Source organism: Parus major, chromosome 7 (assembly GCF_001522545.3).
Source record: "Parus major isolate Abel chromosome 7, Parus_major1.1, whole genome shotgun sequence".
In the NCBI taxonomy this organism is placed as follows: Eukaryota; Metazoa; Chordata; class Aves; order Passeriformes; family Paridae; genus Parus; species Parus major.
In genome coordinates, this window is record NC_031776.1 from 13,430,585 (window position 1) to 13,446,613 (window position 16,029).

General features: G+C 43.3%; 1 protein-coding gene across 1 annotated transcript; it reads right to left on the minus strand.

The window, feature by feature from the left end:
- Positions 1 to 62: 62 nt before the first annotated feature.
- Positions 63 to 16,029, minus strand: IDH1 (isocitrate dehydrogenase (NADP(+)) 1). The gene is made up of 9 exons (XM_015635000.2): positions 15,923 to 16,029; positions 12,989 to 13,116; positions 11,300 to 11,591; positions 9,451 to 9,556; positions 6,730 to 6,907; positions 6,182 to 6,333; positions 4,954 to 5,094; positions 2,584 to 2,746; positions 63 to 2,064 (listed from the first exon to the last, which is right to left on the minus strand). The coding sequence occupies exons 2-9, from the start codon at positions 13,108 to 13,110 to the stop codon at positions 1,971 to 1,973; spliced, it is 1,248 nt and encodes a 415-aa protein (XP_015490486.1). The 5' UTR covers positions 13,111 to 13,116; positions 15,923 to 16,029; the 3' UTR covers positions 63 to 1,970.

Here is a 16,029-nt window from a genome sequence, read left to right on the forward strand (position 1 = left end):
GAGTCTCTCTTGGAGGCAGGGTTTCCCCATATCTGCTAATCACACAAAGGAAGGAGACACAATGAATGTTAGTTGGCTTTTATTTTAGTCTGAATTAAAAATACTCCTTAAAAAAAACCCAACATACAACCATGGATGGAGTAAGTTTTCACAGTCATGATCTGACTTGCTGTAAGACAACAAGGGTAAGTAATAGCCCAGACAATTGGAGAAAAGTTTGCACCTTTATGAATTGTGGGGTGAGGGAGGAGGTTAACAGTTCCTATGCTTCACATCCAGTCAGAAGGAGCATAACTAAATGCATGGCCTGCATTTAGACACTGCAGCATGGCTTTGGTAGGCTCTTAGCCTATAAGGCTTGTTTCCAGCATTTACTAAGTGCTATTCAAATGCTACAGTCCTGACTGCAGCAATGGAACCAAATCCCTTGGTATCAGGATACTGTGCTCTGGTTGGCACTACAAGATAAATTTAGGAGGGCTGCAGTAGAGCTGGCATAGCCCTCTGAGCTCACTTCTACTCACTGGGAAGTACTGGAGAGGAGAGGACAGTATTAATTTCCAAGGTCTGCTGGACAGTAGGTCACTGCTGGTTTCACCAGAGCTGTGACACAAACTGGCCTTCACACTGAGAGGAAGAGATAGACATAGATCAAAGTCATAGAGAAAAACCTCAGGTCTGCTGTGAACAAAATTAGGTATCCAGACCCATACCAAGCTTTTATCAAATTCATCTGCAAAAGTAGGGCTTAGCCCAGCAGCTCAAAGGTTTCAGAAAACATGATTTTTGAAAGTTTTAAAAGTGTCTATGTTCATTTTTATCTAGTGTTTGTAATGTTACACAGCAAAGCACAATACAGAGTCACTTATGCGAGCAATGACAGAAAAGCCAGGAACATGTTTTCTCCAATGTCCTAAAGCTCCCATTAACTCTTGTAATTCTCTTTCTGATGAGGGCACTTGTATTTGTTCTCATTTCCTTAAAGTGACTGGAGGACCTACTGCATTTCCTGCATCTACCAAGTGCCTAAAAATTTTATTTCTTTACTTGGTCCTTGACGTTTTTCAAGTGGAATTTCAATTTCTGCTTCATGTAATGCTTCCCATTATTGCTGCTGCTTTTCCCACCTTTTCATGGGAATCTCCTTTTATTAGAGTATCATCTATATATTGGTATAGCTTCACATCTAGGGGGAGTGAGTCTGTAAAAATTCAGCAATCATGGGTGAATGTTTGTACCCTGGAGGGAGCCTATTGAAAAATGAAAACTGATGAGAACAACTGCTAAGAAAGCAGGATCAGGAAAAAAGAAAACAACTGCAATTAAAAACAATTCAGAAAGTAATCCTGATAAATCTCAAGGTTCAAGAGTGTGCTCAAAACGTAAAGAAGCTTCTTCAGCCAAAAGTCGCAACATGTTCTAGTGAGACTGAAATCTATGAGATGGGGCAGAAGACACATGAGGGGGCTTCTGATAGGAAGAATAGAGACTGTGGTGTGGATTCCCACTGTCCTGCTAGAGTCCACGATCTTGAAGTATGTATGAGGTGAATCCAGCACAGCTGCAGAGTCCTGATAGTGTTGACTTAATGCAAAAGGTTAATGCTTTGAGATACAAAGTATGGAGAGCTTGCTAAAACCCCCAGTTTGTACTTCTCAAGTCATGAAGAGTTCCCTCAGATGATTCCAGTCTACAAAATCCACTTTTCATGAGGAAAGAGACCTCCAGTGCCTATGCTTTGCAAGAGGACTCAAGTGTGAGCAGAAAGAGCATCAGACAGAAAATCAAGAGAAAAATGAGTAATTGGGTAAAAAGATGATTCTGATAGTAAGTATCTGCCAGTGTGATAATACCAGGGGGCCAAAGCTGAAGACAGCCTAAACGAAGCGCAACAAAGCACGAGACAGTGCCACTTACACTCTTCTGTAAGTGGGAGACTTTGTTGGGGGAGCGAGAGTAGAACCCATGCCCTAAGCTTTGGGCATAGAGGCCAGCTTCCGCTTCAAGTTTTCAGCAAGCTTGTCCATGAACTCAAAGGTGTTCAGGTAATCAGAGCGTGTCACACTGGTGGGAGGAAACAAAACAAGACAGTTATTAGCTGTACAGACTCTCAAATAATAAAAGCAGGGGAAGACTGTGCAAAAAACTCTATGTTATGCCTCTAAAACCAAAAGAGTTCTCTCCTACTCATCAGATTGGAGTTTTTTGACAAAAGGCTCTGGAAAGAGATAGCCAGGTGATACTTTAGTTATGTAGGTCTTCTTGATTTATTAAGATCTGGCCATCATAGCTAGATTGTTTAAAAAAAAAATCTAAAAGTTTTCAGTTCCTTCTTTACTTTTTTCCCCCCGTTCACTTGGTGCAATAGCAGGGAGAGATCAACCTGGACTAAGCTGCTTGGGTCAAGGAGTATCTCATGTTCTGTTTGTATAGCATGAGTACAGGTGAGTCCTGTGAGACAGACTCATGTTCTTTACCATTATAATTATATTATTACTAAAAATAACATTCCAGCCAATGCTGATCACAACCACCACGTAAAACAGCCTCCTGTAAGCATAGGTGGTGATTTCATACACTTACTTAGGCAGGCCTTTGATGCAGGCAGCAAGGTCCTTTGTCATGAAGCCAGATTCAATGGTCTCAATGCAGACTTCTTCCAGGGCAACTGCAAAGTTCCTGAGGCTAGTGTTGTTGTCCAGCTTAGCTCTGTGAGCGAGGCCTCTTGTCCATGCAAAGATGGAGGCTGAAAGAGAACACGGTTATTCTATCCATCTAGAACTTCCTGAAAGTTGCTCTAAATCATCATGTGGAACAATAATTGGTTTTTTTAATACCAATAAAAAGGAAAGCAGACTGAAAAAAAAGAAAATCTGGTATGGGAAAGAACACTTCATCTAGGTATGCTTTGCCTTTCATGCAAGTCTAAAAAAAAAAACCAAAGCAGAACCTCAGAAACTACTCACTGCCTCCAGTAATCTCTCCATGCATGTCATTTTACTTTCCTCCTGCTCAAGTCAGAAAGAATGACAGGTGGTAGGCCTCTGTAGTTACACAGAATATTGTGACAGAAGGGTGCAGTCCTTTTCCTAACACTACATTATGCTCTGGTCTCTAAGTAAATTCAGAGGATTCTTTCCCCCATGTCCCATTCAAATGCACTTACACTTTGAGTGTGTCCATGGCTTGAGGTGTGGTTGGTTCTTCTGGGCCATCAGAAAGAGGAGTAAAATAAATAACAACTAACTTAAACCTTAAGGCCTTGTGGCTATAAACCAGTTGTTTTTAGAGGAGAGAGTACATATCTCAAAGGCTAGGTTAGGTCTGGCTTATTGCTCACACTCATTCCATTCCAGCCTGATTTTTGCTGATTTTTTTTTTTTTGTCTGTAGAGACCCAGAGAAGCTGATTTAAGTCATGAGAGGACTCTTGGGGGTGTATTCCCTTGCCTTTCTCAGGCCACACTGTGATCTGAGAAATGCTCATTAGGCTTTGGCAAACCACACCTGGACTAAGCCCTTCTCAAGCTTATCAGAAACCCAGGAACTAGTGGTATCTAACGAGCACCTTTTTTTTAATGAACAGCCTTGAAAAGGTATTTTTCTTGCCTGAGTAACAGCCCAAGTTGAATAATATTTTTGTTACTGGACTGTCAAAGAAAGTTACTGACTTGAATTGCAGCAAGGATGGAAAATTACTATGGCTAAAGCCCACTCTCTTGCGACCCCATAAAGTGACCCAAAGCAAGATCCCTCAAGCTCTTGATTATAAATAGCTAATGCATACTATACCCTGCTCTCTAACAACCCTTTAAACAGCAGCCCAAAGTGAGATCTTTCAGAGCTTGCTATTTCCAGAAGATACACATGTAATTACAGATAGTCCGAGTTACAAGGGACACAGAAGGATCATTGAGTCCAACTCTTATGTGAACGGTCCATACAAGGATTGAACCTACACTCTTGGTGCTATCAGCACTGTGCTCTGCTCAACTGAGCCCATCTCAAGAGAAGGAACTAATGTGTGTGTCTCAAACACTGATAACTGGATGGCTGTAGAGCCAACCATGAACTGTTGGTACTGACATGCCATAAAAAAGAACAAGATTTGACTGGAAAAGAGGGGCCAGGTGGAAACAGGAGAGCATTCTTCCGTGAGAAAGAACCACAACACAGTACAGTGCAGCACAAGAATGAGTGGCAGGAAGTGGGCATGGAGTATAGGGTGGGTTTAACACCAAAGACTCCCAGTCCTCTCACCAGCTTCCAGACAGGCCTGAAAGAATGGACTGCACTTGATGACTAATGTACATAAAAAGCAAGAAACCTGTCCATAAAAGGGTACTCCCCACTCTGACCCCCCTCAAGCCCAGGTGGTGCCCCCAGGGCCCCAGACATCTCAGCAGCCAGACCAATGCAGCTGGATTGCCACTTATCAGCTGGATCAGCACTGAAACCAGGATTGGCATGCCCTCAGCAGAATCAATGTTGTAACCAGTACTGGTGATCTTATTTTCTCTCTCTTTTCTCCTCTTCCTCTTTAATTCTCTCTTTTTCTCTTTTCCTTTCTTACTTTAATTCATCTTTACCTCCTTAATTCCTCTCCTCCCTTTCACCCTGCCCCTTTATCCAAAACTCACTGTTGTGTGCTTATATAGTAGGTCAGGGACTAACACAGCAATTTCCACATCACATATGTAATTTACTGATCTACTTTCTGATTGTTTGCAGACACTCTGACTTTTGTAGTTTCTTTTGATCAATGAGAATTTAAGAATCTTAGGTACTTCCTTCTCCTTAAGCTTTGTCAGAGTCTCTGGAAGAAAAATGCATTATGAACTGCAAGTTTTACCACTCAGTGGTGAAGTTATCTACAGAAAGGGTACAGATGTTCTTACTCTTAACTTTTTCTTTCATGTGTAGAGATGATGATGGGCATTAAAAAGCAGCTCACCAATGGGGTTAGTGGAGGTTTCTTGGCCTTTCTGATGCATGCGGTAGTGACGAGTAACTGTCCCGTGAGCAGCTTCTGCTTCAACAGTCTTGCCATCAGGGCAGATCAGCACGCTGGTCATCATGCCCAGAGAGCCATAGCCTACACAATACAAGTTTCAAAAGTTCAGTGTCTTCTTTGGTCAGCTCCCTCGAATTCCCCTTAATCTCCCCATCCTACAGTCCCCCTACATCCTTCCACTGATATGAAAATCCCTGAACAACAGAGCTGAAGCAGCCCCTCTGCAGCTAACTGGCAAGTCCCTATACATCAAAATAACAGTTCATCTCAACATGAAGTCCTGCTGAAACATGAGAGATAGATACACAGACTTTCTGCAGCATTTCAAGAAAATTAGTTTTCTCACCTAATTTGCTAGACAGATTTCTACTGAAAATGTACAGAACGAGAACAGTAAATATTGGGCTGCTTGTCTTTCACACAGCGTGATAGGAAACAAATTAACTTCTTATCAAGAGTATCTGCTCTTGTGAGAGGAACCAGCACCTTCTGATAATGGACATTCACACCACTTCTAACCCTAAAAGCTTCAGAGATCTGCATCTTTGAAGGCTGCTTTGTTTAGCAGTCCAACACACATCCTTCTTCTGTGAGAGGCAGTTTAGTGGCATTACTTCAGAAAGAGCATATTACGTAAAACCACACATCTCATCCTGTGGAATTCTGCATCCATATTCATTTTGGCACTGGGCACCTTGGTTATATAGGTGTTTGATCAAGAATTGAAAATATGTAAAGTTAAACATATCAAGCTCTCTCTACACCTGACAGGTAGCTTTAGGTTCTGAAGGTTTTATTACTTATCTGCAGAGCACCTGCCATCACACTCAGCAGCAGCCAGCTTAACTCAAGCTGTCAGTGACAGAGAACCAGCTGTCTAAATACTGTCCATTAGAATAGAAAGCTTACAAGTTATCATGGTGGTAGGAACTTCCCTCCTGTAAGTAAATACAACTACAGTGTCTACTGTGTCTAAAATTCAATAGATTTTCTTGTAACAGCAAAATCAGTATTTTTTGACTGTCTGATACCTTCATAACTGGCCACAGGTTTGAAATACAAGTTTTGAGACCTAATACCACCTCCTGGGCCATTCCATAAGATGACAGAAGGCCACAAGAGACTACTACCAAGCCTGCTTCAGTGTGGCACAGGAAGCACCTCATACCTTGTGCAACAGAGTCTGACTGCACATCCCCATCATAGTTCTTGCAGGCCCAGACAAAGCCTCCTTCAGATTTCAGGGCCTGAGCAACCATGTCATCAATGAGCCTGTGCTCATACCAGATCTTTTTGGCTTCAAACTGGGACTTGTATTCTCTAGAAAACAAAAATCAAAACACCTTGTCATATAAACAGGGATTACACAATTTGTCCATAGAGAGGTGCACAGAGCTAAGACTAAAGACAAAAAACCCTCTGCATTCTCTTTACTCTTTTTTAATTTGTCTGCTTTGCTAGGCTATAGCAAGGATGCTTCAGAGTCATAGAGGCACCCACAGAGAATCTGTGGCTTTATGAGAAGAGACGGACACCACAGCTGCATTTAGCAGAGCTTTCTGCATTGAGTATTGTGTCTTGCAGGGCAAGGGAGACTGTGACAGAGACTGTGCCCCGAAAGTGGTGCTGAGTGTCTGAAAAAACAACTCAAAAGGCTGGAGAGGATACTCCTGCTGCAGACTTATGCATTGCAGTAGGAAGTACACAACTGATTACCTGTCATAGATCTCTTGGAAGATGTCTTTGAAGCGGCCATCATACTTCTTCAGAATGGTGTTCTTGGTGCTCATGTAGAGGGGCCAGCCTTTAGACAGTGCCATTTGGAAGGAACTGTGAGCAAAATCCTTGATAGACTGGTCAAGATTGTACATTCCCATGGCTACACCACCACAGCCTGTTAGTGGAGGAAGAATAGACAGGAATCAACTAGATTTAGTTTGGATTTAAGAATTTTATTCTCCTCATAGCATACTCTGGATGGTAGGCAGGCTGGTGCTCTCCCCATGTGTCTTAATATAGTTCTCAGTTTAAGGTTCTTTCAGGATTTGCTCAAAGCTCCAGCAGTTCAGTGACACATAGATAGGAAGGTGGTTTTGTTTTACAGGTAAGTACATCTTAATAATGTGATCTAATCCCTCTAAGAAGTTTTGTTCTAATCCAGCCTAAGTACTCAAGTACCCTATGACAGGAGTGAGTGTACGTGAACTCCTACTAGCCATTTAAGTAATAGAGTCTTTTTCTATCAAAGCAACAGGCAGCAGTTTGGAGCAGGAGGTCTCAGTCAAAGCCAGAAATGGATGTGTTTACACCTCAAATGTTTTGCATTCAGAACTAACTCCAGCAACTAACAGCAACTAACTAACTGCCTTGCCTAGCTCTGTTAAACAAGACTCCACATGAATTCCTGCATTTTTTCAGCACGTGTGGCCTACCCTGCAGCTTTGATCCACCCGCTCAGGCTCACTTCTAGTAAGCTGTGGGAAGAATGTGCCAGTCATATGTGTGCTCAGGCAAGTCCTGAGAAGGCTCTGAGGAACCATCAACATTCACATGACTTAGATTGTGTAAGGCAGGTGTGTTAGAAGCAGAAATGGAAGTGTGCCGAACTTGCAGCCCAGCTCACCTAAAAGAAAGCAGCACTTAGACATGGAAGAGGATGATTGTGGGTGAAAGCAGGATCTAGAGCTTCATGAGAAAGCTTTGTCATTTTCAGAGCACAACTCTGTGTTTCTAGTGAAAAGTAGATACCATGTACTTAATTTTAAGCACTTCACTACCACCATCTATCTAGTTTTTGTACAGTACCAATATCAGGGATCTTTGCTCTGGAAACACCCTGAGTTTTTAAATACCTATCCTAATATCCATTTGTCCTTACCTCCAGATGGTTGTTACTGTATGGACATACATGCAGAATGAAGAGGGGAAGCCAGAGGAGGTTTATCTGCTTGCCAAGATAGCAATGTCATTTTAAAGTTGATATTGGCAGAGAATGAAATTCCTGTTGTTACCAGCAAAAAATACATGTTGTCCTTGTACCTCCCCTATGGAGTCAAGGATAGTTCAGGGTGTGGTCAGCTACAGAGACTGTCCTCAGGAGCCATGATTTCATGGCTGCTGGATGACAGCTATTAAGTTTAATTCAAACCGCTATTTTCATACATGTAAAAGAAAATCCTTACTGCAATCATACAATCCTACTGCCTACTAAAAATCTCTTGATTCAGTGTCAAGGTTGAACATATCAGTACAGTAAAGACAAGCTACCCTTAACCATTTGGGAGATATGCTGGCACAACAGTTATCTGGGAGGGCAGCTCCCCAGAGCAACAGCAATCATCCGTCTTTGCACTTCCCTGCTTTCTGCTTGCTGGTGCAATGCAGAGCAGCAAATCAGACTGGCAGCTGGATGGCCACACGTCTCCAACACAGGCTCACCAGTCACTTATCAAATGGAAACAGATTAGCACTGCCTGTGAAGCAGGTGAACTCCAGATGAAAGGCTAGGCAACAAGATATGGTAGAGATGTAGGTCCTTATGAACAAGCACGCCAGAGAAATCAAGTATTATAAAAGAGGGTCATATGTCAATCTTGGTACCTGTTTGCTGAACCAACCGCACACAAACAAGGAGGCTGTGGTTTACATGGTTTCATTTTCTTGTAAAACCAAAGCACTGCACACACACACAGATCACCATAAGACCTTAAATTCTGAACCCTTTGATTAATTATAGATAAGAGACATAATCTGTATGATGTTTTCCTGAATCCTGCCCCTAGAGAAAAACAGCCTGAGTTCTAGCAGCGTGTGTAACTGCTTCCATTAATAAAGCCCAGCAATGTCAGGACTCCTCCTGAGCCCTGCAATGTCTGCAACCAACACAGCAGTAGGGAGAGGAGTGAACCAAAACCTTTGAGACTGCATCAGTTACAGTCTACACAGTCAGGAGCATCCTTGTGAAATCCTCTTTCCACCTGACAAAGTGTTAATTCTCATTTCTATTCAGCAAATAAAAAGACTGCTTCATAAAGAAGGGCAAAAACTGCAAAGGTATATAGAGATCAGTAAAACACCCTAAACCCAGAAAGAATTACACATAGATTGTTCTCAAATATATCTCCCCTTAGGTCAAGCCTTGTTTACATAGCAAGTTTGTCTCTGATCAGAGAGAAAAACGTATGTGCTGCTACCAGAGTCATCATATAAGGAGCATGACAGGTGCCTATCTAATATGACTGTGCTCCTGACGTGCCTCTTTGATCCCAGGAAGACTTCAAGGAACTTTCAGTACTTGAAAAATAAATGAAGGCCCAAACTTTCTCCCCTACTCTACCTCCAAGTCATACTTTACCATCAAACAGATCTGACTGATAATTCAAGGTTGATTTAAATAAAAAATATCAGTTTTGATCACTAATTAGAGAAAATACCTACTTTCAAAGTTATGGACCAGATATGTGACTGGTTTGCCTCCATCTGTGGGAGTGTAGGTCATCTCTACTTTTCCAGGCCCAGGTACCACAAAATCAGTTGCTCTGTACTGTTAAAAAAAAAAATAAAATTGCCATGATGATTTTATCTATCAGGAAGAGGGAACCATAAAAGACAGCCCTCATTTGGGAGGGCAGGTTACTCGTACTAAAAACTCCATTAAGTAGACTTTTTATTCAGCCATATTGTCATTGGATTATTTTACTAGAGAGTAGAAAGACAAGAGTCATAGAAACACTTAGCTTGGAAAAGACTCTTAAGATCACCAAGTCCAACAGTTAACCCAGCACTGCCAAGAGTACCACTAAACTGTGTCCTTAAATAGTCAAAAGTCTGCCTGTTTCAGAAACCATCTTCCCCTTCAGGGGAAAAAGTTCACAGATTCTTGGGCCCCATCAACTGGCAGAGTATCTACTTTTGCAGATATGCTGAGGTTTTAAAGTGCAGAGTATTTAGACTGTTGTGTCATTGGTGGATAGAAAGGTTCCTCTCCCTGCCTCAAAAAAGCCATTCATATTACAGCTGCTGATCTCATAAATAACAGGGTTCATGCATCATACAAAATGACATTTGAAAGGCCAACCTGTAGTCAGAGTCTTTGAAATTAAAAACATTAAGTATTAAAATGATGTCTCATTTTCTCAGTTGTCCTGAACAGTACTATTTAAGGTTACATTTCCTTGAAATGTGTTATTCTTCTTCACGTAGTTTCCCTCCTGTCATGGGAATCTGTTCTCTGAGCTGTTCTGAAGTTAGTGTCTTGCTCCTATGTCCTTTGGGTGTTCTTATATTGTTCCTTTCACTTTAATCTCATACTTCTGCAGGGTTTCAATCCTTCCCCTTTAATCCACTGTTTCCTATAATTATTTTTACCTTCTCAATTTTTCACAACCTTTAAGGAAGCTGAATCCCATTCTTTTCTAGTTTCAAGGTTCTGCAACTATTTTCCTCTTGAAAATTTATTATTTTACCTCCCTATCTCAGGTAATCTAATGACTTGCCTTCAGTTTGCAGGTTTAGTCACCTCTTTAAGCATTTGGCTCTTCTAGAACAATTTTCTTTTGCCATATTTGGTAGCTTTATAGCATACGATTGCCCATGGAGCTGACATGACTGATTTCTTATCTTCCAGGCTAGTCAAAGGGCACAACATTGAGAACTATTCCAGGGCTTTCCACAACCTTCTACTACCACTGTCAGGAGAGCTCTGATAAAAGAGGTTTCCCTACTTCTGTACCACAGCCTGATGTGCCTAGGTCAGATACCAACTCTGCAGGTGTGTTGTGCAAGTTAAAGCAGCAGATTACAGTAAAAAAAAAAAAGTTTAAAAAAGAAATAGAACAAAAAACACATCCCCATACAGAAGGCCCACTTCTAGAAATCACTCATTTTTATCCATTTTTGCTGTGAGCAGTATTTGACACCAGAAAGTCCTGAAAAGTAAGAAGGTGGGCAGTGTAAAGGATATTTTCTAAATACACTATTATGTAGGGAGGAGGGTTCTAGAGGGGTGAAGAACAATAACTTAGTGGAGTTAAGTCTAAGTACAAGCCTATGTAGTCTAAGCACAGGCTTCTGAATGCTGTTTATACAGTGACACTGTTCAAGGAAGAGAGGCACGGACCTGGCTCTCCCACACTTGCCAGATGCAGTATGCTAGCCTGTATGTGGTCCCAGGTGGAACACAAGGGACAGAGCAGGAGCACAGGGACATCTAAGTCTTTGGAGCTCTATACCAGTCAGGAATAAGCCTGTTAAGACAAAAAGAGGGGTAAACACTGAAGTGACTCACTTGATCCCCATAAGCGTGACGGCCAATGACAATGGGCTTCACCCATCCAGATACCAGCCGGGGAATGTTCTTGCAAATAATAGCTTCTCTGAAGACAGTGCCACCTAGAATGTTTCTAATTGTGCCATTGGGAGACTTCCACATCTGCTTCAAATTGAACTCCTCCACTCTCTTCTCATCAGGAGTGATGGTTGCACACTTTATGCCAACGTTGTATTTCTTTATGGCTTCAGCAGCTTCCACAGTTACTTTATCACTTGTAGCATCACGATGCTCAATGCCCAAGTCATAGCTGTAACAAACCCACAAACACGGTCAGAACTGCCCAGGACATTTATCTGTGTTCAAAAGTTAAGAAACAAGACCTCATATGTGCTTGTGAGTAGTTCCAGCATTCTGCCACAACTGAAGTTAGCCTTCTCCCAGTGCAAATGCTACTGGACTGGAAGAAATCAGACTTAAAGAGTGACATTTCTCCTGCTAGTGGAGGTTGGTAGGAGATTGGTGAAAGGAGAGTTTCAGTTTATGGCTGAGGTTTGCTGCCAGCATGGGAACAGTATCTCCTCTTCCTTGCCTTTTGGGCTTCCTGCAATGGCAGCTGTCAGTGAGGATTCTAATTGTATGAAGCAGCAAAATCGTCAGATGAATATGAACCTTTATTTCAAACCTCTTGTGCTGAGGGCTCTTGGCTTACTTCATGTACTGAGCACATGAAGCTACACTACGCTTAAAAATTGCTTTGATAATGGACCCACAATCCTGCTCTGGCAGCAAAACTGCCAGTATTCCCCTCAAACATCAGAGGAAGATCATTTCCATGCTCTCTGTTTTAATAGCTTTTGGAGAACAATGGGTGCCCAGCATGGGACAGCCCTGAAGCACAGCCAGCTGTATACAAATCTAGCCATTGTGCTGCCTCAGCCAGAGGTTTGTTTGCCCTCCTCCCACCCTCTTTGAAAAGGGATGCTCTCCAAACTGTGTGCATGCATTATGCTGCTGGGTTCCTGTCTGCCTGGTTCCCAGAAGAAAAGCAGAAAGCCTGATGTAGGTGGCATACAAATGGCTCCAGTTGGCAGGGGAAGAGGTTAGACTCATGGGTTTAACAATGGCAGATACCACTGAAAGCCTCTGTCCACATGGCTAAGAGAAATGTAGCTGGATACTTATCTAATAGTTGTAGCTCAGTGGCCAGAAAAGGAAGAGATTATTTGTTCTTCTTGGGCAGATGCTGTAGATAACATGTCCCTTTTGCTGTACCCAGCTGGTAGTATTTGTTTTTTTTCCAGAAGGGAGTACAGGAGCACAGGCTAGCTTCAGGGAGTAATTGCAGCAGTTAGCTCACACTGTCAACAGCAGAGCTCCGGCTTACAGCCATCAGGACAGACTCTGTGCCCTACACACACCCTTTTGTCCTCTGGGCAGATCTTCAAACAGGCATGGCAAGAAGCCATAAGCCCACTCAGGGGTGCAGGTGCTGGAAACCCCAAGACACAGGAGAGCAAAACACAGGCCAAGCCTCTAAGAGACTCTCTTAAAGGCACAGCACAGGCAAAAAGCTAACTCAGAATTCAGCATCCATTGCTTACTGCTGTGAGGAGGGCATGCTTCCAGCGCTAAATGAAAATCCATCAACACCTAATGACACATGCAAACTGCAAAACAAAGTATTGAATGTCACAGAGCCATTACCTGTGCAAATCCAGATCTACATAAGGAAAAATCAGCTTTTCTTTAATCAGTTCCCAGATGACCCGTGTCATTTCATCTCCTTGCATCTCCACAACAGAGCCTCCACGGATTTTTTTAGACATCTTGAACTGCAACAGACATAAAAAAGTCCAACCTAAGTTAAAAGCTACCAATACACGTATCCTACATTTTTACAACATAACTAGGTGAGGCACTAAGATAGAATACAAGATCTCTCCAAAAGGTCTTGAAAATAACCTCAGTTTATCCTTAGTTTCATGCTACATGGTATCTTCCTTAAAGCCCCACCTCCTAGGAAGATCTGTGTGAGGATAAAAAGAAAGGTTACTATCTTGACAATTAACGGCATGGGCTTTAACTATGGTTGTATCAGAGAATTTGAAAACATAGCCAAATTCTTCCCCCAAATTCTACAGAAATAGATAAGCACTGTTTACTTTTAGATTTCACATGTTCTAATTGCCTGTTTCTCCACCTTTTTCTGAAAATCAAGGGTTAATGGACATGATTACAATGGCAGCTCATACTGCTGAAACTAATAAGATTAATATATTGTGAACTTCTTTATTAGCTTTGTCTCCCAGGAAGGAAGGAAACAGGTAGAAAAATCCAAGAGCTACAAGTGCCTTTTTGTGGCAAGCTTTATTTCTACAGCTAATATAAATACTGGACAGATTTCTTTGCTGTAGGGAACAGAGGTTTCCCAAGATATTTGTGTACAAAGCCTCAAAAAAAAAAAACAAAAAAACTTGAACTCTGCCCTTCTATTTGCACTTTGTTCTTTGTCAAGAAAACCTCAGAAAGTACTGAAGTGCTCTAACATAGTGCCCTGCCTTCCAACAGCCACAGTTTCTTAGGTCTCAGCTCCAATTATGCAAGAGCTGTGACTTGGCAAGTTCCTCCTTCCAGACAGTCCTGTGCTTGTGTGCAGCTGCTGGGATACTACAGTGAGATAGCAAGCCCTTGTGCCTGAGGTTACAGCCTCAGAGACCAAGTGAATTTCTTGATACAGAATGAAGGGTTCCACTGTCCACAGGATGTGTTCATCTAGACCAAGTCATTCCAAGGTGTGCACTCCTTGTGCAGAGCAAGGACCCCACATTACAAGCAGGTTGGGAAACTATCTCAAGAATAATTTTTTTTTTTTTTCCTAATTAAAGCAACTTGTGCAGCATTTCCAAAATCCAGTCTATTAAACAATTTTAGTCTGCGAAGAGAGTAAACTTTCTAAGCTGTGTTCAGAGGATCAAACTTTTCCAAACCTTTTAAAGTACAAAAACTAAAGAAACCAAACATCCCAACAAAAAAGACACTCCCATACAAAAAACAACAACAAAAAACCCAAATAAAAAACCTCACTCAAAACAAAACCACCTCCCCAAAAAAACCCACCCAAAAATAACACAAAGCACTAAAAAAAAAATAAATTGAAAATGTAAAATAAGATTGTGTTACTGAGATTCAGTTTAAAAGATTAACCTACTTCAGGCACTTCTATCCCTAACACAGACAGCACCTTGGCTTCTATTTGGCCTCTCTAGTCCTCAGGGAGAACGTGAACTTCACATTACCACACTCTTGTCTAGACTCAGTTTACTTACACAAGTATTTTTAACCCAATTTTCAGTTGTGACTATCTAAATAAATAAGGTCTATATCACGGCCCATGGCCTAGTCACAGAATTACTACTCCAGGGGAGTTCAGTTTTGCTTTTGGGACAATCTGAAACACAGTCTGATTCATTTAAGCAAAAAATATAGACAGGCACAAACCCACAAAACATTGCTTGTTTTGTAGTTTGGTTCTACTTAAATAAGACAAATCAGACTAAGTCAGTCATTGCAATAGGTTTGGTTTCAGAACTATTCAATGCTGCTGTCACGCAGGAAACACAAAGGTAGGTGAGACACGCCTCCACTGAGATACATCCTCACTGATGTGTGGAAACAGCAGCTTCTTCCATGACTCTCACAGCATCCAACATGTTCCGTGATCATGGCCCAGATGCTGGTACTTTCCCCCTCCTCAGCCACCAGCGTCTGCAGTGTCTATGAACTGGGGCAGTACTGCAGTAGCATCCCTCTCCTGCACACCAGTCAACACGCCCAGAGGCTCCTCTAGAGAGCACACATTCCCTACAGTTCAACTCCGGCACTCGTCCCCTCTGATTTTATACTGAGCCGCCAAAATCCAGCAAGGTCTTTCTCTTGCAGCAGCCCTTCCCTAACTACACTTACCCCAGGCACAGTGCCAAGGCCATTTAGAAGAAACTGTGTATTTCCAAATATCACTTGGTCGGGAGGAAGGGCTCGGGGCCTTATGGGCAATAATTAACTATTGCAACAAGTCCGTAACTCCGGTGTACAGCTGATCTCCTCCTCCTGGAGGAGGCGGCTCGCAGGGGGCACGGAGCGGGTCGCTGGCACCAACCGAGCTCTCGGCTGCACTCGTTTTTCGGCCGCACACGCCCCTAGCAAAGCGATCTCGTAGCACACGAGGGATTATCCCACCGGGCCGCGGGCAGCAGCCGCCGCTACGGCCGAGGCTGGAACCCCGGCACTGGCACGGCCGCGACCGGGGCCACTCCCCAAGCGGGCGGGGACAGGCGAGAGCCCCCGAGGCCGGCCCGCGCCCAGGACGCCACCGACCAGCGGGGGACCCCAGGTCTGCGTGAGGAGACAGCCCAGCCCAGGACAGAGCGGGCGAGCCCGGGGTGCAGCGCCCTCAGCACCAGTCGCGGCGGGCGGGGCGCGGCCACGGGGTCCCGCCCGCACCGAGGGAAAAAAGCCCTTACACACAATCCAGCCCCTTGGGGCCCCGCTGCGGGGTGCCGCGCCCAGGAGAGAAAGGACAAAGGGTGCCGTGCGGCCGCCGAAGCCGCGGCACGCTGGGGCGGTGGCGATGCCCTTTACCTGCAGCCCCGGTGCGGTGCGGTGCTATTCCGTTCCGTTCTGTGTGGCGGTGCGAAAGCGATGCGGGGCCGGGCCGTGCGCGGGGCCCTTTATGTGGCCGCGCCCCC

Excerpts from the sequence above, each read along its gene's own strand:
- IDH1 (XM_015635000.2), bottom strand. The coding sequence starts at position 13,110 with ATGTCTAAAAAAATCCGTGGAGGCTCTGTTGTGGAGATGCAAGGAGAT. Across the intron at positions 9,557-11,299 it reads GTCACGCTTATGGGGATCAA|TACAGAGCAACTGATTTTGT; the intron begins GTGAGTCACTTC and ends TTTTTTTAACAG. Across the intron at positions 6,334-6,729 it reads TTCCAAGAGATCTATGACAG|AGAATACAAGTCCCAGTTTG; the intron begins GTAATCAGTTGT and ends TTTGTTTTCTAG.